This window comes from Rousettus aegyptiacus, unplaced genomic scaffold (genome assembly GCF_014176215.1).
Source record: "Rousettus aegyptiacus isolate mRouAeg1 unplaced genomic scaffold, mRouAeg1.p scaffold_m13_p_7, whole genome shotgun sequence".
In the NCBI taxonomy this organism is placed as follows: domain Eukaryota; kingdom Metazoa; phylum Chordata; class Mammalia; order Chiroptera; family Pteropodidae; genus Rousettus; species Rousettus aegyptiacus.
The window spans coordinates 17,722,144-17,748,578 of NW_023416310.1; the positions used below are offsets into that span (position 1 = coordinate 17,722,144).

At 51.9% G+C, this 26,435-nt stretch overlaps 1 protein-coding gene across 1 annotated transcript; it reads left to right on the forward strand.

The window, feature by feature from the left end:
- The first annotated feature begins 366 nt into the window (after positions 1–366).
- On the forward strand, positions 367–26,435 carry EHD3 (EH domain containing 3). The gene is made up of 6 exons (XM_016136071.2): positions 367–1,273; positions 10,496–10,672; positions 13,666–13,763; positions 21,606–22,018; positions 22,678–22,842; positions 25,787–26,435. Exons 1-6 carry the CDS (start codon positions 1,047–1,049, stop codon positions 26,312–26,314), a joined length of 1,608 nt encoding a protein of 535 aa, XP_015991557.1. The 5' UTR covers positions 367–1,046; the 3' UTR covers positions 26,315–26,435.

Here is a 26,435-nt window from a genome sequence, read left to right on the forward strand (position 1 = left end):
CCACAGTCACCAAAATCGGTGAGCCCATATTACCAGCTCAATACTTGCAGGGCTTTTGCTCGTTTTGTTTTATTGGAATGAATGAATGAATGAATGAATGAGAATGGTTTTTACTTCACCCTAGACCTAGCAAAAAAGTTTGAGTAGTGACATGGTTGGTTATTTTGTGCAACCTGGTATTGGACTCTTCTTTCCGTGCCCCAAGAAAAATATTTCCAAATACTAGAGTACTTGTCTTCCTAAGGAACGGAACTCAGCCAAGGAAAGTCAGTGAGCGATGAGCGGATCAACCCCGTCTTCGCAGCTGTCCCTGAGAGGGCGCTATTCTCAAATCAAACCTCCAGAGGCCGAGTCTGAAATACCAGCGCGTTCCCACAAGATTGAGCATCCCTCCCTTCCCAGGCAGCGGCCGCGGGTCCCCTGAGGAGCGTCTGCCCACAAACATGGCTGCGCCCGGCTCAGCTTCTCCTCGCCGAGACCCGCTGGCCAGGCCGGCCTTGCCAGTACTCGGGGACTTCCTCCACAAGCCGGCTTCCTGCACCGCTGGCATTTAAACCGTCGCCTAGGGCTGCGGGCTGCTGCTGCGGATGCTGAGCTGTCTGCAGACTGGGCAGCGCTGCCGCCTCCCCTGAGCCTCCCGGCCCTGCAGGAGTGGAGCCGAATCATCCCCTAACTGTACCCTGGCCAGAGCAGGAGAGGTCTGGGGGCAGATCGCGAATTCCGACATCTGGCGGTTTAATTACAGGTTTGACTTTAATTTCCAAGATCAAACTCCCCTTGCTCAGCCCAGATATTTTTTCTCCCACTGGCCTTGGTTGCTGGATGAAGCTTGGTCCCAGGAGCTTGGGAAGAGTTCGTTCTGGGCTCCGCGACGTCGCCCCTAGGGACTCCGAAGCCGCGCGACCTCCAGGTGAGGCGGCGGCGCGACTCCGAGCCCGGCGGGCCCGCCCTGCGGAGCATCTTCCCCCGAGGAGCCAAGGGCGCCAGGACACAGGGCTCTGCGCCTTCCCACTGGTGCTGCGTGCAGGGGGCGAGCAGCAGCCGCGATGTTCAGCTGGCTGAGGTCTGACGACCGCCGGAGGAAGGACCCCGAGGTCTTTCAGACAGTGAGCGAGGGGCTCAAGAAACTCTACAAGAGCAAGCTGCTGCCCCTGGAAGAGCATTACCGCTTCCACGAGTTTCACTCGCCCGCCCTGGAGGATGCTGATTTCGACAACAAGCCCATGGTCCTGCTGGTGGGCCAGTACTCCACTGGGAAGACCACCTTCATCAGGTGAGCGGGTCCAGGGGCCTGGCAGCCTAATCTGCCGCCCAGCGATTAGGCCCTCCATTCACTTCCGGTGCCCCCTCCTGACTGGAGACAGTCTTCACTTGAAATCTGTGAAGAAATCCCTGTGTGTCTGTGTCTGTGTCTGCGCGCGCGCGCAAAGCTTACCCCCACAATTTCATTTTTGGTCCTCTGCCGCATCCTTACTAGTGCCTCTCCACTGTACTTGAACTTTGGCTCAGGTAGTCTGTTTGAAGTGTTAAATTTCAGAGCCAGCCCTATTCTCCCCATTTTATGGACGGTAAAAGCGAGGCCCAGGAGGCACAAGTGAGAAAGTTTCTGGTCCCAAGAGTACCTTATGATGGTGGAGGTGTCTTACGCCCTCAGTTTTTAAAGACATGCCCTGCATGGCCAGGGCCACTTCTCTTGCCTTTACAGTTTGGGTGCTTTACAGTTGCAGCTGAGATGATGGGCTGGGGACCTTGTGGCCTCCCTGCCTGATAGTGTCACTTGTCCTATTATCAGTTTCCTTTTCCGAGCAGAGCTCCTACATACAGCTCTTGGTAAATGGACAGAAGCAGTATCTATAAACTATGCTTTTTTCTCTTCCCTTATTTGATCTTCATGGCTCAGTAATAATATTAAAGTCTTTTAGAGGTGGAAGGATATTGATGATTATCTCATCCAGCCCATTGAATTGACAGATGAGATAACTGAGCCATAGAAAAGTTAAATGCACTGTCCAGAGTCACTGGGGATGAGGCCAACCTGGGATGCTGGTCTTAGATGCATGGGAGGAGATGCTTGGCTTAATGCCCGTAACTTCGAGGATGAGTTAGCTATTCCCTTGAATTATAGAATCCTTGGGCTAGAGGGATCCTCCAGAAGTTAACTTGTCCACCTAGCATTCAGAGGTCTGTATATTGTACACCAGAGTGATGAAAATCTTTCCTATCTTTAGAAAACAGGCTTCTCTCCAGTCCTCAGCCCACGCAACCTTCAAGGCCAGTCCATTTTCCTTGGTCTCATTTACAGCCATTGCCAATCCATTGAGGGTGCTTGTGACCCTCCTCCGTGTTGAGAGTCAGGATCCTACAGTGTAGCAATGGGTTTGGTGGCCTCTCAAAGTCCACAGTGCGCATTTCCTGCAGGTTTTAAAGCAGGGATTCTCTTGTTTCCATTCATCGATGGAGCACCTGCAATATTCAAAGCACTGGGAAGAAAAGCAGCAACGCTAAGTTAATGGTCTGATTATAGATATTCTAGATATAAATTTTCTCTACTGCTAAGCTTATAACACAAATCTTCTAAAAACAGGGCATGTCCCACACTAACACTGTATGGCTGAACACTGTAACAGATTAAGTTTGCCCTTATTGGGTGGACAGCTTTGGGCTCAGCAGCTGTGAGAGGCTGAGTGATTTCTGAAAAGTTTGGTACCCAGGTGGGGAAGTGGGAGGGGGCGGATGGGCCAGTTAGCTTGGATCTCTTTTACTGTTAGAACTACAAGAGCCCTTAGCCATGAATCTAGTTTATTGCTTCTTAACTTTTTTAAAAGATCAGTATTTTCTTTGAAAGTCTGATGAAATTTGTGGGCGTATCTTTAGAAAAATGCACAAATATCCCAAATTTACATATAACCTCAGGGGCCCAAAGGCTGCTTTGGACCTTAGGGTGAGAACCCTGACCTAATCCATCTCTTTTATTAAACACCTATTGCTACCAAAGACATTCCAGAGGTACAAAGACACTCCAGAGGTACCTGGGTTCTCTACAAGGTTTCCTTTGTATTCGGTGTCTTCTACCTGGCCCGCATTTTGCCCCACGAGAAGTCCAGGCCATGGCTCCTGCCCTTGTATAGCCTTCCCTGGCCCTCTGGACACACCTTGGTTATTTAGAGCCCCTCCTTTCTGTAACACCAGCACTTAAGAACTGTGCCTTACCTCCCAGGGGCTTTGCCTGGGGTCTCAGCCACAGTTGCAGAATGGGAGGGAAGGTGGGGAAAGGTAAATGTCCCTTGGGACAGGATCCCCAAACAGCAGACTGGTTTAAGTGCCTCTTGTCTGAGACAGTCTCTTGGCTTTGCCTGAGTCATGCTGGCTGTTAACTGGGTCTAAGAAAGTGGCTAAGTTGAGTCGCCATAGATTATTCATTATCTGAGGGAAACAGGAAAGCTGGGAGAGGCAGATCCCTCCTCTTCCTTATCGTCCAAGTACAAGAGTTCTCTCTCTCCACTCATGTCAGTAACTGAATTTAGCTCATGCAGCAAAAGCTGTACCCCCGTGAGGGAGAGCGCCAGCCCGGCAGGAGGGGTCATAGCACAGCGAAGCCTTCCTAAACCAAATTACATTTTTCCTGCCTGCTCGCTAAATCTCCTGAAGAGTTACTTTCTTTAAATTGGAAAATGCAAGAGAAGAATAAATTTGAGGAAGAAGAAGAAAAAAAATCCCCCATAATCCCACAACTCAAGGAAAATCATTTTAAATATCATTCGTATATATACATATATATATATCCAGTATTTTTAGCTATTTTATAACACAGTTGAGATCATGTCAGAATGTAATTTTGTATGCTAATTTATTTCACTTATAGCATGAGCATTTCCCATGTAAATTAAAGAATCTTCGTAAGCATTATTTTTTAAGAGCCGCATGATGTTTCGTTGTATGTGTATGCAGTCATTCACTTCACCAGCCTACTTCTTTTGAATGTTTTAGGTTGTTTCTGATTTTCTGGCTATTGTAGAATCACTCTGATTATTTCTTTGCATAATATTTTTCCTCAGATTGGACTGTTTTCTCAGAGATTCCCAGCAATGAAATCACTAGGTCAAAGACTGTGTAGTTCTTTTTGTTTGTTTTAATTTTTAATTTTGATATTCAGAGTAAAATTTCTGAGTTGCTTTCCAGGAGGGTAAATTAGTACAACACCCCTTCCTCAAAGCAAGGAGGCTGGGCTTGGGGTAGCTAGGTGCACAGGGAGTAGATCTTAGATGCCTTCCCTCCACCCCCTCCCATCCCTGCTTCTTGCTTTGAGCGCAGTGATTCTCCTCTCCATCCCGGGCCTGAACCTGTGTGAGACCTTTCTCCTGGGAACAAAGACCGGCCTCTTCATTCCCCAGTCCTTGGCCTTTTGCCTCCAGAGCGCCCACCCACTTTCAGTTATATGTACTTGCCGCAGGGTCTATTTCTTTTCTCAGGAAGTATACGCAGAAAAGGACATTCTTCTAATAACTAATTAATGTGCTATGATCTCTGCCTGAAATAACTTCCCTGGCCTACGGCCCGGCAACCCAGAGTAATAAAATAAACAATAAATTGGCCTGGTGGCTGCTCCTTCCAACACAGGCTGCCTCTTCGGAGTACAGTAGCTCTGTGTCCCTCTGGCCCTAGCGGCCTTTCCTTCTGCTTCTGCTGTTTGTCTCCCTTCGCTCTTCCTCTTGCTGGCACGCATCCTCGAATCCCCCCCCCCCATTGCACCAGTTGGCCCCCTGATCACAGAGGTGAATAGCTGGCTTTTTCAGGGACTGAGGAAGGCCCAGTGCTCTCATAGGCTATAAGGAAGGCCTGGCTGGACCATGGCAGAGCTGAAATAGAAGACCAGGGAGTCAAGTGTGGAGCCTGGGGCTGCCAGAGAGAGCCAAGCTGCCTGTGTCTGCATGGGAAGGTCTGGGCTGATCTCAAGGGTCACTGAAGTATGAACACCAGGGGGGCTGCTGGGGCCAGGGTGGGGAGTGCTATTCAGCTAGCCCTGTAGGGCGCTGTTTGAATCCTCCCCAAAGGTGAGCAGCCTGTGGCTGCTTCTCTCATTAACCACCCTGGCATCCCTGCCGTCCAGGCCTCACTCCATGTATTACAGCATCACCATCCCAGGAAAGGTGATTCTCTGCAAAGCCGAAGGGCTAAAGAAAGGGGCCGCCATTCCAGGTAGACCCACTGACCTCCGTGAGGTCTACCCTGCCAGCCACAGTCCCTGAAACACCCTATCCTGTCCACCCTGAGGACAATGAATGTTCTTTTTCTGGCAGGGCTCTGATCTGCTAGTCCCTAGCTAGGCCCACCTGCCTCAGGTCCAGTGTAAGATCTGCATTGAAAGTCAGGTGTGTGGAGGTCATCAGGAGAAACATTGATTGGAGGAGAAGGACCTCTGGAGAGAGGGCTCCATCCCATTACCATTGACAATGGAGCCAGGCCATGAGAAGAGCACAGCTGGCTCAGCAGAATCCAGGCTCCACCAGGTACCAGCCAAGAGAGCTTGTTAGCAAGACCTAAGCCTTCAGAACCTGTTTCCTTATCCCTAACACGTGGAGAGTAACAACTACATCTTAGTGTTACTCTCAGGAATTGGAGGGGAAAGACCCAATGGAGCTCCAGTTATGTTCCACACTGTGCTTGTGGCTTTATCAGTCCCTCTCCTCATTCTAGATGATTCTTTGAGAAGAGGCTTCGGGGCTGGCCCTCAGGAGGTAGGGGAAACCCTTGTCTGGCACCACCCACAGTTGAGATGAAGGGGAAGGAAGGCGTGTGCAGGGAGGCCTAAAGGAAGAGCATGAGCCGGACTCTGGGCAGTGCTGGGAAGCGGACCGGGCAGCCAGCCTGGCGCAGGGTGAGGTCAGGCAAGCGGAGGCGGGTGGAGGCTCTACGGTGTGTCCATTAGTCCTTCGTGCTCAGGTCACTTCATCCCATGGCAGGGGCTGCCGCCCCAGGGACAGTGGTGTCTGCTCTGGGGAGCACAGAACTGACTTAGACCTCAACTCCACCATCGAGGGGGGGGGTCCCACCTACTTCCTCATTTTGTGTCTCTGGGGTGCCTTACCGTCTCCCTAAAACCATGTGAGGCTGGCAGGGCAAGTATTATTATTTGGACTCCGTTTTAAAGCTGAAGTACGGCAAGGCTTAGAGAGACCAAAGACTCAGACATATAACATGAATACCTATGATATAAGGCAGAAAGCGATGTGTGCCTTTTAGAGTCTACTAAAGATATGCAAATTAAGAACTTGCAGATTTTCAGGAAGAGGGTAAGTCGGGTTGGGGTGAGGTGGGAACGAATCAGTTTAGGCTTCACAAGGAGGCACTGGGACAGGGTTTGGAGACTAGGTAGAAATGCCCTGAGTACTTACGGGCAACGATGAGGTGTTAGTTTTCCCTAATTGTTGTCTCTGCCAATATGAGCAAATGTCTGGAGGAGCTTTGCTTTCCCCAAACCAATGGATGTCATCTCAAAACCACCCTGTTCCTCTGAGCTAGTTAGAAACCAAGCATTATTTCCATTTTAGAAATCAGAGAGACTGAGCGAGTGGGCTGTTGGTAGACATGTTCAAGGTCATATCTGTGATGGAGCGCCACTCATGAAGGTGCATTCGCCAACCGAGCCAAGGCAGGGGACCCAGCCCACGGCACCACTGTTTGTGGAGCACAGCCCCTCCGTTCCCCTGCTGTCCCAGCGGCAGCCTGAGGTCTGGCCCCACCGCTGCGTGGATGGGCACTTTGGAGGCAGACTGGGTCAAGATTCTTGGCTCCACGCCTTACCCTGGGTGCTTAGGTCACCAGTAAAGCAGACCACGTGTTTCGATTGCCAGGCAAGCAGGACACACAGAAACAAACAAACAAAAAAATGAGGAAAATGTCCTAAAAGAATTTACTGAAGAAAAATATGCATAGTCCTCATGGGAAAAAAATCAAAATTGTGTTAGACTTCCTTACACCTATTTTATGGTTTTAGTACTTATTTTGCATTGGATGGTGGGGAGGGGCCATGGAGGGTGCACCAAAATCTTTTCAGCTCTTAGAGCCGCTAAATATATTCATTTGACCCTGAACTTGAGCAGCCTAGATCTCAATTTACTCCACTGCAAAACTGAAATAATGCTGCCATCCCACAGTGCTTGTGGGACAGATTCAGTGGAATCATCCAGGTAAAAGTCCCAGAAGAGCCTGCTGTGTCCCTCCTTATCCTTGGACGTCCACAAGCAACCCAAAGCCCTCCGGTGTGCAGGGGTGGTCACCTCGGCCATTCTCATCCACGCTTGAATTAACTTTTCTTTGTTTCTGCTGCTGTGGGAACAGTTTCGCCTGGCAACAGAGGCGATTCGTATCACTTCCCATAGAGAAGCAGTGATGAGATCCTCAATAGGTTGTCCTTTCTGGACACAGTGGTGGCTTTGTTAAGGGGGCACCCAGTGCTGCAAGCCATACTCAAATGTCCCTGAGAATTTACTCAGCTCTAGTTCTCTGCTTAGCTCGACTGTGGCCCCGGACATGCTGGTGGCCTCGCTAGACTCTGTTTCTCCAGACCCATGTGTGATCAGCGAGTTCGGGGTCATGTGAGGTTAGCCAAGAGGGCAGGACAGCAGGCCCTGCTGACTCGGGCTGCAGCCCCAGAGCATCCCAGGAAGTGGCCCTGTTATGCTGGAAGCGTTGTTCTTTGTTCACCTGCTGGTACAGCTTGTTTCTCAGGGGTGGAATCTGAGACACCTGGGTCGAGAAGCTATTTCATCACTGCCATTTGGCCCTTTAGGCTGGGCATTCTCGAAGCTGCCTCAGAATTATTTCTTTCTACTCCTCTGTATGCCAGCTTTTCCTCAAGGCTTTGATGATATCCGCCTCCCACCCCCGCCTCAGAATTTACACTTGCCACCCGCTGCAGGGCTCTGCGTAGGGCCTCTCACCCAGGTGTTCACTGAACACGTGCTCCCAGCACTCAGGCAGAATGATGGGGTTTCCCAGGAAGGGTATTGCTTCTCACGCAACTTCTTCCCAGGGGAATCTGGCCCTACTATTTTTAAGTCCTAAGAATGTCCTTTTAGAGCCAGTGGGCCTGGGGCCTGCTCTGGTCACCTAATAGCAATAACTTTTGCATGCCAAACCCCAGTCACTGAGGCCTAGATGTGAACCCCCCAGGGCAGATGTGTGTGGAGATGAATACTCAGCTGGGTTTGTGGGCCCCAAAGCCTAACTTCTCCCCCAAGGCCTGGGCTTTGGCCAGCCTCCTGCCAAGCCATACTCCTTTGTGGCCTCCTCCCATCCCCATTCTAGTCTCCAGGTGGGGCTCAACCCTTTTATATTTCCTGGTCAAGGGGGACCTAAGGCAGAAAAGGAGACAGAAAATCTAATGGTTAAGAGCATAAATTCTCAATCCAAGTGCCAGGTTCAAATCCTCACTCAGCTATTTACTATTGCATAACCCAAGGCAAATTGCTTAACCTCTTTCTCCTCTTCTTTTAAATAGGATGCTAATCCAGGTGCCCAGTACTGGTTTAAGTGCTTAAGGTCTGTAACTAATTTAACCCTCAGAACACCCAATGAGGTGGGTTTTCTTATTAGGCCCCTTTGATGATAAGGATTATAGTACTCACCTGAGAGATGTGAAGATGAAATTACATAATTCATGGAAAGTCTAGAACAGTGCCTGGCACATCACAGGTGCTTGATAAATCGGAACTATTACCTCCCACGGTATAGAGGAAGATACAGAGGTTTGCAGAGGTCCAGTCTCTTCCTAAGGGCATATCCCTCGTGGTTAGAGAAACCAGGTTTGCTGGCCCCAGGCCGCTGAGATTGCCTGCCTTCCCCAGGAGGCCCTGAAGGAGAAGGTACACTAGGAAAGCAGGGGTGCAGCTGTTAGAATGTATCTTCATCCGCAGCCCAAGCGCCAGATTCCAAAATGGCCCTCTGATGGAGGAGAGCCTGCCTTCACAGCAGATTGTTGGGCTGGGCTCCTGGAGGGAGAGCAAGGGCATCCCGAGGCAGCCTGAAGCCCTCGGGTGTGCAGGGCTGGCCTCCTGAGCTGCAGTGCTCCGTGGCAGCAGCAACCCTGCCGGCTCCCTGGGGAGGAGCGCATAGCAACCTCGCTTAAACTGCCCTGAATTAAAGAATAAACTAACAGCTCAGAACACTTCTTAAAGGTACGAGTGGGATGTCCATGTGCCGGAAGAAACCCCAGCAAGTCTCCCTGGCCACCACTCTGTGGACGGGACCACTGCCCCAGGCCTACCTCAGGGAGGCATAGGGTGTGCAGAGAGCCTGGGACCTGGAGACATGGCTGCTCTGCCTTGAGCTTCTGCAAGGCCTTGATCAGCTCTCGCTGGCAGTGATTTCCTCAGGGGAGGAGACAGAGGATCTGGGTTCCAGCTCCGCTGTTAGCTGTTTAAGCTGGAGAAAGCCACAGAACCCTTCCGGGCCTCAATCTCCTCAATATCTACTAAGAGAGCTGCTGTGAGGCCCGAAGGAGATCATGTTCCTCAAGTGATTAGCATAGTGTCTGGCATGTAGAAATGCTATTGTCAGCTGTGTGATCAGTCAGATGAGAGGGCTGCGGGCCCAGGCTGCATGTTGAATCTACTGGAGAGCTCCTAAAAAGGACCAGAGGTCAGGACCCCACCCTGAGGGAACGGTCGGAACCCCTGGGGGCGGGGCCCGGGCACCATTAGCTTGGATGGTGCCCCACAGCAGCTCGGATGGGCAGCGGGCTGAGGACCACTGGTCCAGGAGGTCTCCAGGTCCTTTTCCAACTAACAGTCTCTGACTTCACCTCTCTTCTCCTCAAAGCTCCTTGCTTTTTCCCTCTAAACATAAATATGCGCCCTCAAGGTTTAAGGGGTTCTCAGTACATGCTGAGGACTCACCCCATGGGCCTGTGTTTGGTGGTCAACATGTCACTTAAGTCCTTGTCCATCATGATCTTGGAAGATGCCCCTGGGACTCTCCTCTGGCCAGTCCCAACCCAAGGCAGCTCTGGGCTCCTCCTTGGAATCCAGCTCAATCTCTTTCTAAAGGGCTCGGTTGTCCTTACAAGCTGCTCTCGTCATTCTCTGGCTTGTCACGTGCCTTCGCTCTTAATTTCTAAAGGGGGCTATGCACAGGGGCAGTGGCCTTGGGTTCTCACTGCCCAAATCAGAAGAAGAGCAAAGGAAAGGACTTGCCACCTACTGCAGAGTCCTTCAGTGGTGAACGCTGTGGTCTTCTGTACAGGAATCAGTTTCAACCCAGGCTTTAGCTCTGAGCCCGAACTTTGCTTCTTTTTTTTTTTTTTCCTACTGATTCGCTATTTTAAGTTCAGCTGCAACCCCCCCTCCACAACATCACCTCTCCCGGCCATGATATCCCCTTGCTCTGCATCTGCCCCTCTGCCCTGACGTGCATCGTCGTCTGCCTTGTGGTAGACACACATGTCAGCCTGTCTGCAGGATCCCTGAAGTATGACTGTGCTGCTCCCTTCTGCCAGGTACCTGCTGGAACAGGACTTTCCGGGCATGAGGATTGGGCCCGAGCCAACCACCGACTCCTTCATTGCAGTGATGCAGGGCGAGGTGGAGGGGGTCATCCCTGGCAACGCCCTGGTGGTGGACCCCAAGAAACCCTTCCGGAAGCTCAACGCCTTCGGCAATGCCTTCCTGAACAGGTGAGGACAGAAGGAGCACACGCCCTGGTTGGTCTCTGTTGTTGTTCTTGGAGTATGAGAAGGGAAAGCGTGGGGCAGGGTCTTGGGAGACTCGGTGCCTTTCCATACCGTGTGTCTTTTTTGATTGTCCCCTTCTTCCTGGGAATGTAGCTGAGTCAGTCACCATTGATTAGGGATGTGGGAGCTGCAAACGCTAGGCTGACTCCTTCCGATCAAGGACGGAGCAGGGAAGGGTACAGCAAGTCGAATCACATCCCCCATAGCTGCACCTCCCGCCAATAAAAGCAGAGAGGGCTGCTCTGTATCCATTCCCGCTCTCGCCTGTCCTACAGCAGGGATTTACTTTGATTGGAAGGAGGGGGGAGGAGGTTCTTCTCTGTTCCTGGACATTGTTTTTACTTGGTGGAAAGAACCCTGTGCTTAAGATGGAAGCCCTGAGTTTGAGTACTGACTCTCCTACTAAACTGACTATGTGGCCTTGGACAGGTCACCCTCCTCCCCTGGGACAAGTGTAAGCCTACAGACACCAGGGTCATCATGATGGTTTGAGTGAAGAAAACTCTAGGGAATCCTTGGCAAGCTGATCTGAGCCTTCCTGTTATCATTCTGCTTCGCTAAAATGCAGGCCAATCCTGACTGCACTTGTTATATGAAGCCACAGCACAATTTTGCATGCGGATTGCACTTAAAAATTTCAAAACTACTTTCTCTAATTGGAGGTATTGCAAGGTATAAAGGTAAAGACTATGGGCTTTGGCTTCAACAGACCTGGGTTCAAAGCCTACCAAACAGCCCCGCGGATCTTAGACGAATTACCTACCTTCTCTATGTCTCACTTTTCCCATCTGTAAAATAGGATAATAGTAATATCCTCTTCCAAGGCAAGCAGACTGATGTGGCCCTTGTGGAGAAGCTGGCATTTGACATCGGAGTTCAATGATGGGTGAAATGACACTGAAAGAGTTAAAAAAAGAAAAGAAAAGAAGAATAAAAAAAAAAGAAAAAGAAAAGGGCATTCCAGAGAAAACTGGGAAAAATAAAAATAGAAGCGAGGAAAGAAAGAATATGGTTTACCAGAGACAGACAGCTACCTCAGGCTAGCTTCAGCAAAACATGAAATGTATTTCAGGATATTGGAGTGTGCCGTAGAATCCGAGGACCAGGACGTGGCTGGGCCTCAGGCCTAGCAGAAGCCGTGGGCTGCAGCTGGACAGGGGCCGTGTCGCTGACGCGTCTGCCCCGTCATCTAGCACAGTGCATGTGGCAGGCACTCCGTAAACATCTGGCGAACTGAACTGAATATGCTGACAACCCTCACATCTGATCATGTCGTTCTTTTGCTTAAAGCTTTCTAATGGGTTTCTGCTGCCCTCAGTATAAAATCCAAATTCCTTACTGTGACTTTCAGGCCCTAGTGATCTGGGCCTCACCTCCCTGTCCGGCCTCATCTCTGGCCGCTCCAACCTTCCCATTCTTGCCTTAGTGATATGTATACCTCTGGAATGTTGTCTCTCTCTCTCTCTCTCTCTCTCTCTCTGACACACACACACACACACACTCATTTCTGTGCTGAATTTGCTGCACCTACTTGTGTTAGTTACCTCAGGCTGCCATAAGAAGTTGCCACTAGGTGACTTAAAACAACAGTAATTTTATTGTCTCATAGTTCTAGAGACCAGAATCTGAAATCAGGGTGTTAGCAGGACCATGCTCCCTCAGAATACTCTAGAGCAGTGATCCCTAACCTTTTTGGCACCAGAGACCAGTGCTCCTATGAGAATCTAATGCCTGACGATCTGAGGTGGAGCCGAGGTGGTGATGCCGGCACTGGGGAGCAGCCGCAAATACAGATGAAGCGTTGCTTGCTCGCCCACTGCTCACCTCTTGCTGTGAGGCCAAGACCCAGTACTGATTCGTGGCCCAGGGATTGGGGACCCCTGCCTTAGAGGCTCTTTCCTTGCTTCCTCCCACTTCTGTTTGCCCTAGCTGTTCTTGGCTAGTGGCAGCACTATTTCAGTCTCTGACTCTGTTGTGACACGGCCAACTTCCCTCTGCACATGTCTGTGTCTTCACGTGGCATTCTCCTATCTTATCAAATGTTGTATTATAAAATTCTACACCTGAAATTTATATAATGTTATTAAGCAATATTACACCAATAAATTTAATTTAAAAAAAAGATACCAGTTGTATTGGATTAGATCACCTTTTGGAGACTTGGTTTAAGTCCTGCCTCCTGTGAAACCTTCCCAACCCCCTTTTCCATGTGTCCCTGGCCTCCTTACTTAACCTGCATCTCTGCAGCCATCTCACTGCGTAGCAGAGGTTCCCTGAGACTATGGGACCACCTACTAGACTGGGGAGAGTAGGAGACCTTGACCAAAAATGGCTAGAAAAGAGAATGCTTGAAGTAAGAAGGATCTAAGTCAGGTTTGCAAATCTGTATTTTGAAACTTCAGATGTAGCACTAGAAATATTTCCTTGAATAAGGCTTGACACTATTCTAATAGTGAAGTTTAGTATTCGAATAGCTCTTTGAAGCCCAAATAAATGTTTCTGGGTGGTGTGACCCATTCATCAAGTTCAGCTCCAGTGCCTCCCCCTCCTCCAGGAAACTGTCCCTGGAAGCCATCTCTCCACCTTGGATCTCCTGAGCCCCTCATCTGACCTCCCTAAGGGTGCTGGCCCATCATACCTTGTACTGTGTTTGCTCACGCACCTGCCTCCTCCCCGACCAGACTGTGCTTCTACAGGAGCAGGGATTGGGGTTTGGATGCCTCGTGGGGCTTCAAAACGTATGGCTGCCTCAGGAACACCCAGGAAGCTTCCTCAAAGTACAGTGCCTGGGCCCACCACTGACCTGGGGCCTGGGCATCTGCACTGCAAGGTAGCCAGGCTTCTGAACCTCTGCCCCAGGGCAGGGGAGGTGGGCTTGTGCATGAGCAGCAACAAGAGGGCAGCGGCTCACCGGGGGCTTCCTCCTGTTCGCGCAGGTTTGTGTGCGCCCAGCTGCCCAACCCCGTGCTGGAGAGCATCAGCGTCATCGACACGCCAGGAATCCTCTCCGGGGAGAAGCAGAGGATCAGCCGAGGTGAGCGAGGCACCTGGTATGGTTGGCTCTGGCTCCATGCGGTGTTCTCTCTGGTATGTTCTCTAGCTTCCAGATCAGGAGAGAGGCCCCCAGGGCCTTGCTGTCCCTCAGCAAGCCAGCGCCACTTCAAATGCTGTGTGGGGTAGTCCTAGGCAGCTGACAAGTTCAGGTCCACTGTAGCTCAGGAAATAGCTGGCCTCGGTCTTCTCATCTGTGAAATGGAGACATCAATATCTGCCTTATTTCCCTGACTCGGGTTATTCATTCTCCAAGCGACGCCTACCATGGGCCAGGCCCTGGCTGCTTCCAAAGTCCCTGCAGCCCTGCCCCAGGAGGGCGCCTTTCTGCAGGGGAGGCAGGTACGTGCAGAGAACTTTATCTCAACACATGAGGATGACAGCGTGCTCTGGGGCACGGGGGCAGGGAGTGGTATGTGAAAGCACTTTGAAAACTGTTCACTCCAGACAGACACAGGCTAATTGTTCATTAAGCAGGGGTCACCAGCAGGATGGTTAGGAATCAGAACTCTGGAGCCAGCCTGCCAGGGTTCAGAGCCTGCCTCTGCCACTTCTGGCAGCTTGAGCTTGGGCAGGTTTCTTTACTCTAGATGGTTCATCTATAAAGTAGGGAGAAATAATTCTATATACATTATAGGTTGTTTGAGGATTAAAAGAAATAATACCGATAAAAAGCCTTCTGCCTGGCACATAGCAGTGTCCAATAAACATGAGATGTTACGGATGGTCACCTTCATCCTCTTCTTGTTTTTTTCTAGCTCTAAAATGCTAGACCAGTGCCGTAAAAAAACTAAAAGCAGCGGCTGCTGGCTCCCCACCCCGAGCCGCTGCTGCCGCACCACACTGTGTGTGCCCGGGGGCCCCCCGCCCCGTCTGCGTTCCGTGCTGCCTCTCTGGCGGCAAAAGCGGATGAGGCCACATCCACCCAATGCGGGAGCTGGGAGCTGGGCTGGAGACAAATCAGCACTCGGAAGTCAGCATCCCGGGAGGGAAGGTGTTGGACTCAAGAGTTCCCTGGGCAGCAGCTGGGACTCTGGCCCCCCCTGAGACGACCTTAGATGACTATCTGCTTCCCTGCCACACGGCCTCAGCCCCACTGGGGCAGACGCAAGGTCTGTGCCACCTCAGTGGGTGGGGCATGGCAGAAACCCCCTCCACCAGGGGCACGGCTTGCAAAGGCCAGCACCCACTTACTTACCCCCAGACCCCTCTGTGAGCGCCACGGGCTGCACAGGTGCGAGGCCAGCACTCCCGAGGCCCTGTGCCAATGAGTGCTGCAGGCGACGGCCGGCTGCAGGCCACTGCTGCCGAAAATGGGCTGCTGTCCAGCGCTCCTGCGAGTCGCCTCAGCCTCCTCCCTGAAGACAGCAGCTCGCAGGCACCCGGCTCAGCAGTTGGAGTACACTGTGGCTGTGTTAATGGGGACAGTCAGTCTTGGCTGGGGACAGAGAACGAAGACAGTGGGAGCAGACTGCTCCAGGGCCTCGTGACCCCCCGTCTTTCCTGTTTCTGGAGCAGGTGGGAGGGAGGGGAAGGCTGGAGTCACCAGCAGGAAAATCTGCCCCTCCCCAAATTTCACTGAAGAAGTGACATCTGGGAATAAAAAGGGAAAGAGAGCAGTGAGTCAGGAGGGGGCCTCGGACACTGTGTGAACGGTTCATGTAATTAGTGGCCTGCCATCTGTGTAAGTAGGATGTGGATAGAAGGCCTCTGTGAAAGGGTTCTGGGAGCCTGGGTCCCTAGGCCTGGGTGGAGAGCAGCACAGTGGTGTAGGGCTTGGGGGAGCTGGTCTGAAGCCATAGAACCCATGGCCTTGAGGAGAGAGGGGCATCTCCTCACCCTTCTGGTCTCTATGCCGTTTGTAAGCATCCTTGCACCCTGTTCAGGGCCCTGTGGAGATGCAGCTCAGGTGGCTCTCTGATGGACTTCTATAGTTCCCCTAAATACTCCCTGCCTCCTGACCAGTCCCCACCCTCACCTCCAACCACTACACCCCCAAGATTCACCTGGGCTCATCCTGAGTTTAGGTCTAAAGGGGATTTACTGTCTCATGTGGGCAGCTTATATCTATCTCCTCAAGAAAAGCTCAGGAGAGCCAGACTTAGTCTGGACTCCCTAGCAGCTAGGTAGCACATGCAAGGCCAGTGCAGCCTGACAGGTGGGTCCAGAGAGGACTCCAGCCTCTGGGGTTTCTAAGAACACTGGACTTGGAGCTCAGAGCATGGGGTTTTAGAGCCTGCATGTGTCTTGGCAGGTCACATTTTCTCCTTGAGCTTGTAACAAGGGGTAACGATACCCATCATATGACCTTGTGAGGTGCATGGATGGTGATGGAAACAGAGACATCAGCTCTGCTGGGTCCGGATCTCAGGGAGCTTCCTTCTTTCCCCTTTCCTGCGAGCCAGGACCGCCCACTGTACGACCCCAGGGTGGTCTAAGCGAGTGGCCTCCCTCGCAGTCGTGCATTGCGCAGCCCGTGCAGCTCTGTGTGGCAGCCCGGCTTCCAGGACCCCTGCCTTCCTCAGCGTCTGTCCTATTCCATTCTTTTCCTCGTCTTCTAGTTTCTCTCCTGTTTTTATCTTTGGACCTCAGCAGCTGCCCTGTGCAAATCAAGTGCTTGGTCATCTTGCCTGCCCTTCCTATCCTTTCCCATCTAACGAGACTAAGCTCCACCTCTAGAAGTGATAGCCCCATGAGTGGCTCCCCGGGCCTGTTTCTTCTCTGTCCCCCTGAGTACAGACGATAAATGCAGCTGCTGGCAAAAGCCTGTGATAAAAACGAGAGCTGGGAGCTAGGCTGCCAGCCCTGAGTCACTCTTCCGAGGCAGTGCTAACCTCAGCTCCCCGAGGAGACCAGGAACATTACAGGGCGGGGGCTCAGACACTCTCAGATATCAAGGGGACCCCGAATGAGGAAATTTTCCAGTATGCAGTCCCTCCTCCTCCCTCCTCGCAATCAGCCATAGGACCGGAAAGCTCCAGCCTGTACCTACACATAAACACCCACCAGTCCACTCACACGCCCACACCCCCTTCCACACACGCTCCTACATACAAGTGTGTGCTTCTTGTCAGGGGCCCTCAGAGCTCTGGGTTTGGTCAAAGCACAGATTTGGTGTTTCTTCCCCTCTTTCTGCCAGCCCAGGGTGGGACGGAACCCCTGACCTGGCTGAGCGGTGTGCAGAGCCCGAAGTCCAGCCCACGTTCTGCTGTGCCTGAGCTTCATGCCTGGCACAGGGCTGTGTCTCACCGGAATAAAAGGGGCACCATTATCAAATCTGCACAGAGCCTTCGCTGGGCCGTCGGTCCCGGTGTGCTGCATTCCGGAAAGTAAGCTGCTCCAAAGGGCTCCCCAGGCCTCAGGCTTCACCCGAAGGTGCACTCAGGCCCCAGGCCAGCGCTGGGCCAAGTGTGGTCCTTGCTCAGGGTGTGGCCTCTCAGTCCAAGCCTGGAGGTGGACGTCTTGGGGGAACAGGAAGAGCGAGGGACATCCGGGAACCTGAACCTGGCAGGTCGCAGGCCGGCACTTGTCACTGGATGAAGGTGCATCAGGGTAGGCAGCAGAGGGGCAGGGAGGCAGTTCCTGGAAGTGACAGGATGTGCCCAGCCCGGGGCGCATTACTGGGAAGGAGCGAGGAAGCAGCAGAGGTGGGAGGACTCCGGAAGCCTGAGTGTCCTCACGCTTGGGAACCACACTTCCTGGCTGCTTCTCGGCTAGAAATCCCCCAGGTCCCACCTCCTTGGCATGGAGCGCACATCCCTCCCTGCAGACCCCTTCCTATGCGGGTGAGCTCGGCAGCGCCACCGCAGGTAAAAAAACCTTCTCCAGGTCCCAGAACTGGAGTGGGAACTCTGGCTTCCTGATACCGAGTCCAGTGGCTTTTCAGCCCATTTTTATCACCTGCCCAGGAAGAAGGCGAGAAGTAGGAACGAAGGCAAACTCACCTCTGAGTTTTCCTTGGGAGACCTTAAGGGGGTCAAGGCTGATCCTCACAGTCTCACCTCCCTGGCCTGTCCCTGGCACCCTCACTGGAGCAGGGCCTGCATTTAAGGACCTCTGGGGCTTTGGACTATGTGCCATTTATGTGTTCCCCGGGTGGAGCAGCAGAGTCCTGATGCCTTTCAAAAGAGCTCGCTGACAGCCCTGTGGTCATCTGGAGGCCGGCGACGAGTCTATTGGGCCACTTCTGGGAAGCATGTTCCTTATTGTCATCTAAATTCTTCCCACATTGCTGAAATTGATGCCTATTTGGGGTTTGTTTGTTTGTTTGTTTGTTTGTTTGTTTGCTAAAATGTCTTTAAATCTTGAAAGGCATTTGTGGAGGCAGGACTATGTACCCACCACGGGTAAATGCCTGGTTTGAGGTCTCAGCCCTCTGAGCTCCAGCCTTATACACAGCTGTGAGCCAGAAGGAAATGTGGACAAGAATCCAGGATCCAGCTACCCTGGGCCGTTGGTTCCGGTGTGCTACAAGGATCCAGCTACCCCGTGGCTGTGTGAGCGTGGGCAAGCCCCTTAACCTGCCCGCTCCCTCTGCCTTCCCTGTAAGATGTGTGCGCCCTGTTCACATACGCAGAGATATGAGGATCAAAGGAAACCATGTGGTTGAAAATACACAGAAATACGCTGCCTTGTCCCTTGTACTTCAGACTGCAAAGGAAGCCAGGGGGTGATTTAAAAAGTTGCCTTGATACTGTTTGTCTCATTGATTTCCTCCTGCCTGGCATTACTTAGAAATTCTGTCTTTTCAGTCCTCTAGAGTCAGGGCGGGGGGTGGGGGGCAGTGGCGGGGAGCAGTAGGGAGAGCCTCAGGCCCCTGAAGGCCGCTCAGTCTGAGCCTGGTGCAGGCAAACCAGATCTCTTGGAGCCAGCAGACTTGCTTTAAGCAATTCCAAGAAAACCAGCTTGACTGTCAGTCTCCTGGGGCATGAATCTCCCTCACCCACTGCCCTATCTCATGAGCCCTTGGGCTGCTGCAAGAGCTCAAGAGCTCCTCTTGTGGGTCTGAGCCATTCCTGGGCCACTGAAGAAAAGGGGGCCTATCACTGGGTGTGCTGTTCACCCCAGACATTGGGGGAGAAACTCCAGACCAAGCCCAGACCCTCCCTCTGCTATCACATCTCATTGCCATGGCTGTACCACTGACCCCTCATCACTCAGGTGTTATTATACCCATTTTACTGCTGAGAAAATTGGGGTTCACATTTGCCAAAGGCCGCACAGAAAATAAATGGGAGAGCTAGTTCCACGCCCTTTTCCTCAGTGGGTCCAGCCTTTGCCTTTCAGATACTCCCATTCCTGGATGTGCATAAGCAGAGTCCAGGAAACAATTAAATACTCATCCTGGAGACTGCTAGTCTCTGAGCAGCCAGGAGCAGGAGGCTGAGCTTCAGAGGAGACCCATGGAGTCCCTGCTTGATTCTCAGGGTTCTTACAGCCACACTAACTCTATAATTTGATAGCAGCTTGCCCGAGCATGCAGAATTTGCAGAAGTAGGAGCATGAATAGGAGGCCTCTGTGCTTATAAAATCCTAGAAAGGGTTCCCAGAAACCCTCTGCTGTCCTCAGGCTCCCGAGACATTTACGACAGTGGCCCCTGCCTTCTTTCTTCCTGTCCTGCAAGGGCTTCCTTGTATCTAATCTCCATCCACCCGGCTGTACTCTCCACCCTCACACCTCCAGTCTTAGAAGCGGAGAATCGTGAACTGAGAAAGGAAGCTCAAAATCTTCAAGTCCAACCCCCTGGCTTGACAGGCAAAGAGACCAAGGACCAGAGAGGGGAGACTGCTTGCCCAAGGACACACAGCAAGTTAATGGCTGAGCAGACATAGAGGTGGGCGTTTCCCAGGCCAGTGCTCCTCAGGTGATTCTTCAGAGCACGCCCATCCCATGGAAACTGGCCCTTGGAAGGAGCTCTTCATAAAGGGGACGGAGCAATAGGAACAGCCAAGGTCCGGGCACTTGCACCCACATCCTCTTCTTTAACTGGATCCTCACAGGGACCCTATGCCAGGGTCTGGTGGGTTTTAACTCAGAGACCAGAAAACTGAGGCCCAGAGATAACTGGTTCGCTATCCCCTGGGTGTAAAGAGCAGAGCGGGGTTCACATTTCAGTTTTGTGGGGACAGGAACGGGCAAGGAGCCATCCTGTTCCGGCAGCACTGACCTGGTGCCGTCACTGTCCCCCCACCCCGAGTCAGGGACTGGTCAGCTCGCTGGGATTTGCCCCTGTCCACCTCCGAGCATCCTCTTGCGTGGCTGGTGCCATCAGGGATGGGGGAGAGGCTGGAGGGGTGGGAGCTCTTTTCTCTGCAGCTTCGCTGGCCGCTTGTCTTTCCCCAGCTCCCCAAGCAGTGGCTAGAGTGGCAGACTTGGGGTTGGAAGCCCTGAGTTCTGGTCCTGGCTCTAATCTTACTGCTGTGTGGCTCTGGTCACGTCTCTCACCCTCCATGACCCTTCATTTCCTTGTCAGTAGAGCGCCCAGTGCTGGCTGCTCTGGCTGCCCAGATGGTTAAGAGTGGCTGATACAGTGAGCGCTGAGGACTGGCATTGGCTGTACAGGTGGACGGGGCGGCAGCGTGCTCTTCCCAGCTGCCCCCCGCCCCCATGGTCTGCACGCCTCGGCTAAATCCTTGTCAGGCCAGATTTGGGAATAGGTCTCAGCAGAACACCAGATGCCTGAGCCCGGCGGCCCTCCCTAGCCACGAGCGGGGCCTGCTTGCTGTTTCCAAGCACCAGAATAGTGAAGCTGTGACCTGTTTTCTAGGGTGGGGGTTGGGGCAGGGAGATCAGGTTGTCCTGATTTTTCTGAGCCCTCTGGCCCCCGCCCTTCCCACAGCTCCAAGGGACTGCCTTTGAGAAGCAAGAGCTAGGCCTTTACCTGGCTTTGTTGAGGAAAAGATTAAAAATAGCCAGGAGCCACCCCTGGGGAGGGGAGGAGAGGGGAGGGGAGGGGAGCAGGTACAGGCCCACCTGAAACTAGAAAGCATGAGGCCTCCTGGGCTCTGTGCAAGCTGCCTGCTGGGCTTTCCTTCCCAGAGAGGAGTGAAGAAGAGAGGGGAGGGGAGGGCAGGGAGACAGGGAGACAGGGAGGTGGCCAGGTACAGGACGGCTGCCCTTTTGGCTCATGCAGGAAGCTCAGGGCCCCAGTGGTGGCCGGGTCCAGTCCTGACCCCACCCCTTGCCAGCTGTCTGACTCTCACCTTATCTCTGAACCTCAGCTTTCTCCTCTGAAAGGTGGGAATGATACTCCTCACTCTGCCTACCGAAGAGGGTACCGTGAGGGTGAAATGAGGTCGTGACATGAACGTCTGACAGCAGAGCAGGCTAGGTATCACTCTCACCAGCTGCCTCCTACAAGCAGGGTGGTCCTAGCTGAGTTGCTGTGTGATCATCTCTAGGTTGCACAGACAATGCATCTCCCTCCTTACTGGGCAGAGCCCAGCCCCAAAGCCCTTTCCTGAGCCCCGACCCTTAATGGAGTGAGCCCCTTTCCTTTAATGAAAAGACTAAATAGGAATAATGATGTTAATAATAATTAATATTTATTGAGCAAGCTACTAAGTGCTGGGCTCCGAGCGTATTTAGTCCTTATAATTCTATTAATCAGGTACTATTAGTATGCCCATTTACAGATGAAAAAGCACTGTCCCAGAGACACAGAGTAACTTGCTCAAGGCCAAATAGTGAAAATGTGGAGGAACCAGGATTTGAACCCAGATCTGATTCCCAAGACTGTTATTTCTGCTGCACCTTGTACCTCTCCCCAGGCACCTACCTTGTGCCCCAAAGGCTGTGCCTTCCTGACTGTCCCTCTGCCGGCAGGATATGACTTTGCCGCCGTCCTGGAGTGGTTCGCCGAGCGGGTAGACCGTATCATCCTGCTCTTTGACGCCCACAAGCTGGACATCTCGGATGAGTTCTCAGAAGTCATCAAGGCCCTCAAGAACCACGAGGACAAGATGCGGGTGGTATTGAACAAGGCCGACCAGATCGAGACACAGCAGCTGATGCGGGTGTACGGAGCCCTCATGTGGTCCCTGGGGAAGATCGTGAACACCCCGGAGGTGATCCGGGTCTACATCGGCTCCTTCTGGTCCCACCCCCTTCTTATCCCCGACAACCGGAAGCTGTTTGAGGCTGAGGAGCAGGACCTGTTCAGAGACATTCAGAGTCTGCCCCGAAACGCTGCCCTGCGCAAGCTCAATGACCTCATCAAGAGAGCCAGGCTGGCCAAGGTGAGGCTGCCGCCTGGGGAGGTGGGCAGCATGGGTGGCACCAAGGGTTTGGGGTGGGGGGCTCAGCTGCAAGAGCTGAGGGGTGCTGCCTGCAACCCCGAGCTATTGCCTGCCCACGTGAGACGGTCCTACAGCATCACGAGGGTCAGCTGTGCTAACTCCAGCAGCTGCAGTGCAGGATAATGTGGTGGTTATACTTACAGGCGTCAGGTGGCCAGATTAGAGCCCAACTCCGTTGTTTACTGCGCGATCCCAACCCTAGCGAGGCCCTTCGTCTTTCTGTGCCTGTCTCCACCTCTGTAAAATCAAAGGGTTGGAGGATAAGGTAGAATAGAGAATGTAAAAGCCCTCATCACACTGCCTGTGATCTCAGAAGTGCTCAGTAAATATTAGCTGTTGTTATTGTCAACATCATCTCCAGTATCACCATCCTTGTTACTGCATTGACCTTAACCTCCCTACAATCTCACCCATGAGAGTTGGAAAAACAGCTCAACGCTGCAAGCAGTATGAAGGTAGGAAGGTGGAGATAGGGATTGTTTCAGAAGCAGAGCAGGAGGAGGAGGGGTTTATGGGAAGAGATGGGTGAGAGCGAACCAGAGGGAAGGAATGAATCGAGGGTGTTGATCTGAAGTGTTCTCTCTTTCCTTGTTTCTCAGGTCCATGCCTACATCATCAGCTCTCTGAAGAAGGAGATGCCCTCGGTATTTGGGAAGGACAGCAAGAAGAAGGAGCTGGTGAACAACCTGGCTGAGATTTATGGCCGGATTGAGCGGGAGCACCAGATCTCGCCTGGGGACTTTCCCAACCTCAAGAGGATGCAGGTAACCAGGGTTTGGGGCTCCGGGACAAGGGACAGCATCACACAAGTTGGCTGAGCATCCTGAGTATGGAGTAGGCCACGCTTGGATGCCCCAGATGGAAACTCAACCCAGAATCAGAATGCAGGGAGATAACCCTTGGTCTGTGCTCCCTGCTGAGCTGTCATTGGCCCAGCAGGTGTCATATCTGGGCATGGAGAGAAACACAGAACCCCAGTGCTCCTAGAGGGGCAGGACTGTCACGTGATGTTTGGGGTCTGATATCTCTAGCTCATGATCTTCCTCAGGCACAGCCACCACAAGCTCAGACTCCCTACCATGTCATGTGAAATGGTACAAGTCTCCTGACAAAGGTTCTCCAGGCCCTCAAGTGGTGAAGCTGTTCTCTGAGCTCCCACTTGGGAGTGATTTGGGACACAAGGCACAGAGAAGTCCACACAGGAGTTTGCCACCTTCGGGGGCACACCGCGGGCCCCTCTTTTGTGCAGGGACCATCACACATGATTGCTCTTGTTATTCCGCACAGCAGTCCTCTGAAGGAGGCATTTTTATCCTGCCTTTAAAGACGAGCAAACTGAGGTTTATAGAGATAATCAACCTTTGCAGTTAGTCGCCGGCAGCATTCTGAGTGTGGTGTTCACGTAGCCTGCCGGAAGAAAAGCCAGGGAGGTATCCTCACAGCCCAAGCAAGAAAACACAGCACCATACTAACTAAATCCTCCTTGAGTGTCTGTCTCTTCCTCTGTACTCTGAGGTTGCAGAAGCACCCACCTTGTATGGATGTCGCAAGCATCGGTGAGATGACACAAGACACTCAGCACAGAGCCTGGTACCTACCAGACCCTTAAAATTCAGTAGCAAGTTAGGTAAGATGTCGCCACTGGGGCGAGTTGGGTGATGAGCACAAGGGACCTACCTATCTGTATAATTTTTGCCTCTTCTCATGATTCTGTAAGTATCCTAAAATAAAAAGTTTTAAAAATTAGGGAATTAGAGAAAAAGTAGCAGCAGATGTAGTCGTAATATTGTTTTTGCTCTTGGTGCTGATTTTGATCTTTAGCTTGGGAACCTGTGTCTCAGTTTAAGACCAGGCTTTCAGAATATAACTATAGTCCCAAATAGACATTCTTGTTTCCTTATTTGGTGAAATAAGAAGAGAAAATAGACACTTAAAGTATGCATTTGTTTCTATGCCCATTCATTCCTGTAACTGCCTACCACGAGCCAGTCACTAATTTCAGAATTACTTTAACATAATTCGGGTATCTCACCAGCTGTGGCTTGGAACTCTTCAACTTTTAGTTTCTCTTTCTGATAAGAATTTAATTATCTCATATGTGGGATATAAAACTGAAAGCAACAAACAAACAGAGACTCATGGACACGGACAGTGGACTTAGTGGTTACGCGAGGAAAGAGGGGGAAGGGGGAGGTAGTTAGGGGTAAAAGGGGTCAAATTTTTAGTGATGCAATCGAACTTCAGGTGGTGAACACACAATGCAATATATATAAGACGTCCTGTTGAATCGTACACTTGAAACTTATTTGATTTTATTAATCAATGTCACCCCAAAAACTTTTAATAAGAAAAAAGAATTGAATACTCTGTAAGCAAACATTTGAGAAGATGACGTTTGAAGGGAACCATGTGACGTCTGTCTGTTTTACTGTGAGGAATCCTTTCTCAATGTACCTTCTCACTTGTTTGCCGGTCCTGTGTTTGGTATGCTGAATCAACGAAAAGGGCTGCTCTGTGGGGGTGTGTTGTGGGGGGATGGGAGCACCCACTACACCCCCTGGAAGATATTGGGACGTCTGTTTGTGAGCCCACCAAACACAATGAGATGTGCACTGGCTGGGGGAGATGCGAGGGACGGACCTTGGGAGGTTATGCCCTGAGGGCAGGAGGAAGGGCTTGCCCAGTCCGCCTGCCCCACCCTCTCCCCACCCCCACTGCCTCCTGGTTCCACCCTGCCCTGGAAGGGAGGTGAGAAATACCCAAGCTATCACTTGCTCTTGAAATGTAGCTGTGGGTGTTTTCAGAATTTTTCGTCAGTGAACTCCATGTGCTTGTCCCTGAGGCTGTGCCCTGTGCACTGGCCTCTGCCCAGTGTCCTGAGATTGCTCCGGCCAGGGCAGGAGCAGAAAGCTCTCATTTTGTCACTACAGAGGCCAAGGCAAAGCAAGGTGTTCTAGGCTCAAGACCTTTCCAGATCACGAAGACAGCATATTCCTCTCACCGTGTGCTGGGGGTGTTGTGGGAAGGTCAGGAGTGGGGCTTTTGCAGAATCTGCACGCCTGCCATGTCCTCTGCATCAGAAACTCTGAGCAAGGAGCTGATAGTTAGAAACTCTCCCCAGATGATTCCAATGAGCATCCCGATTAAGAGCCACTGGTTTGGGAAGGGTTTTTGGCTTCTATTATGATTTTTTTTTCCAGTTATTTGTAGTTCCTTCCCTAAAATAGAATATATGATTTCCCTCCCTCAGAAGGGCATTGGGGGGAGCAAATGAGATAATATAGTGAAAGTACTTTGTGGTTTTCAAGTATAACCCTTATTAACGTAGAGACCCACATGCCTCAGTCTTAGAGGGGCGCAGCATTCAGAAACCACTGTTCAATAGCCAAAACTAACTGAAAGAGAAATTCAAGTATTTGCTTTCCAGAACAACGTAAATGGATCAGACTAATATTTGTTATATTGTCTTTCTTCCCCAGCCCCTGCAACTGTTCTACTCTCCCCTAAAAAAATTCTTCCAAGAGCCCAGATGCCTTTTTTTTCTCCTTCTCCCTCATCTGTTATTATTGTGTGATGTGGATAAGCTTAGCCTCCAAGCCGACAGCATATGAACAGTCGCAGGGTAGCAGAAGGCGGCCTCCCCAAGCAGGGCAAGGATCTCCTTTCCTTGTTTTTCGTCCTCACTTTCTTTTCTCTCTCTCTTCCCAGGACCAGCTTCAGGGCCAGGACTTCAGCAAATTCCAGCCCCTGAAAAGCAAGCTGCTGGAAGTGGTAGATGACATGCTGGCCCACGACATTGCCCAGCTCATGGTGCTGGTGCGCCAGGAGGAAACGCAGCAGCCCGTCCAGATGGTGAAGGGTGGAGCATTCGAGGGCACCCTGCATGGCCCCTTTGGGCACGGCTATGGGGAGGGGGCCGGGGAGGGCATCGACGATGCTGAGTGGGTGGTGGCCAGGGACAAGCCCATGTACGATGAGATCTTCTACACTCTGTCACCGGTGGATGGCAAGATCACAGGTGCCAACGCCAAGAAGGAGATGGTACGCTCCAAGCTGCCCAACAGCGTACTGGGAAAGATCTGGAAGCTGGCTGACATCGACAAGGATGGCATGTTGGATGACGAGGAGTTTGCACTGGCCAACCACCTCATCAAAGTCAAGCTGGAAGGGCATGAGCTGCCCAACGAGCTCCCTACCCACCTCCTGCCCCCATCCAAGAGGAAAGTCGCAGAGTGATAGGAGCCAGGGGAGTTTCAGAGGAGGCAGGTGTTACAGGAGATGGGAGAGGCAATCACACACACACACACACACACACACACGTACGCACACACAGATGTTGAGAACTGCACTGCAGCTG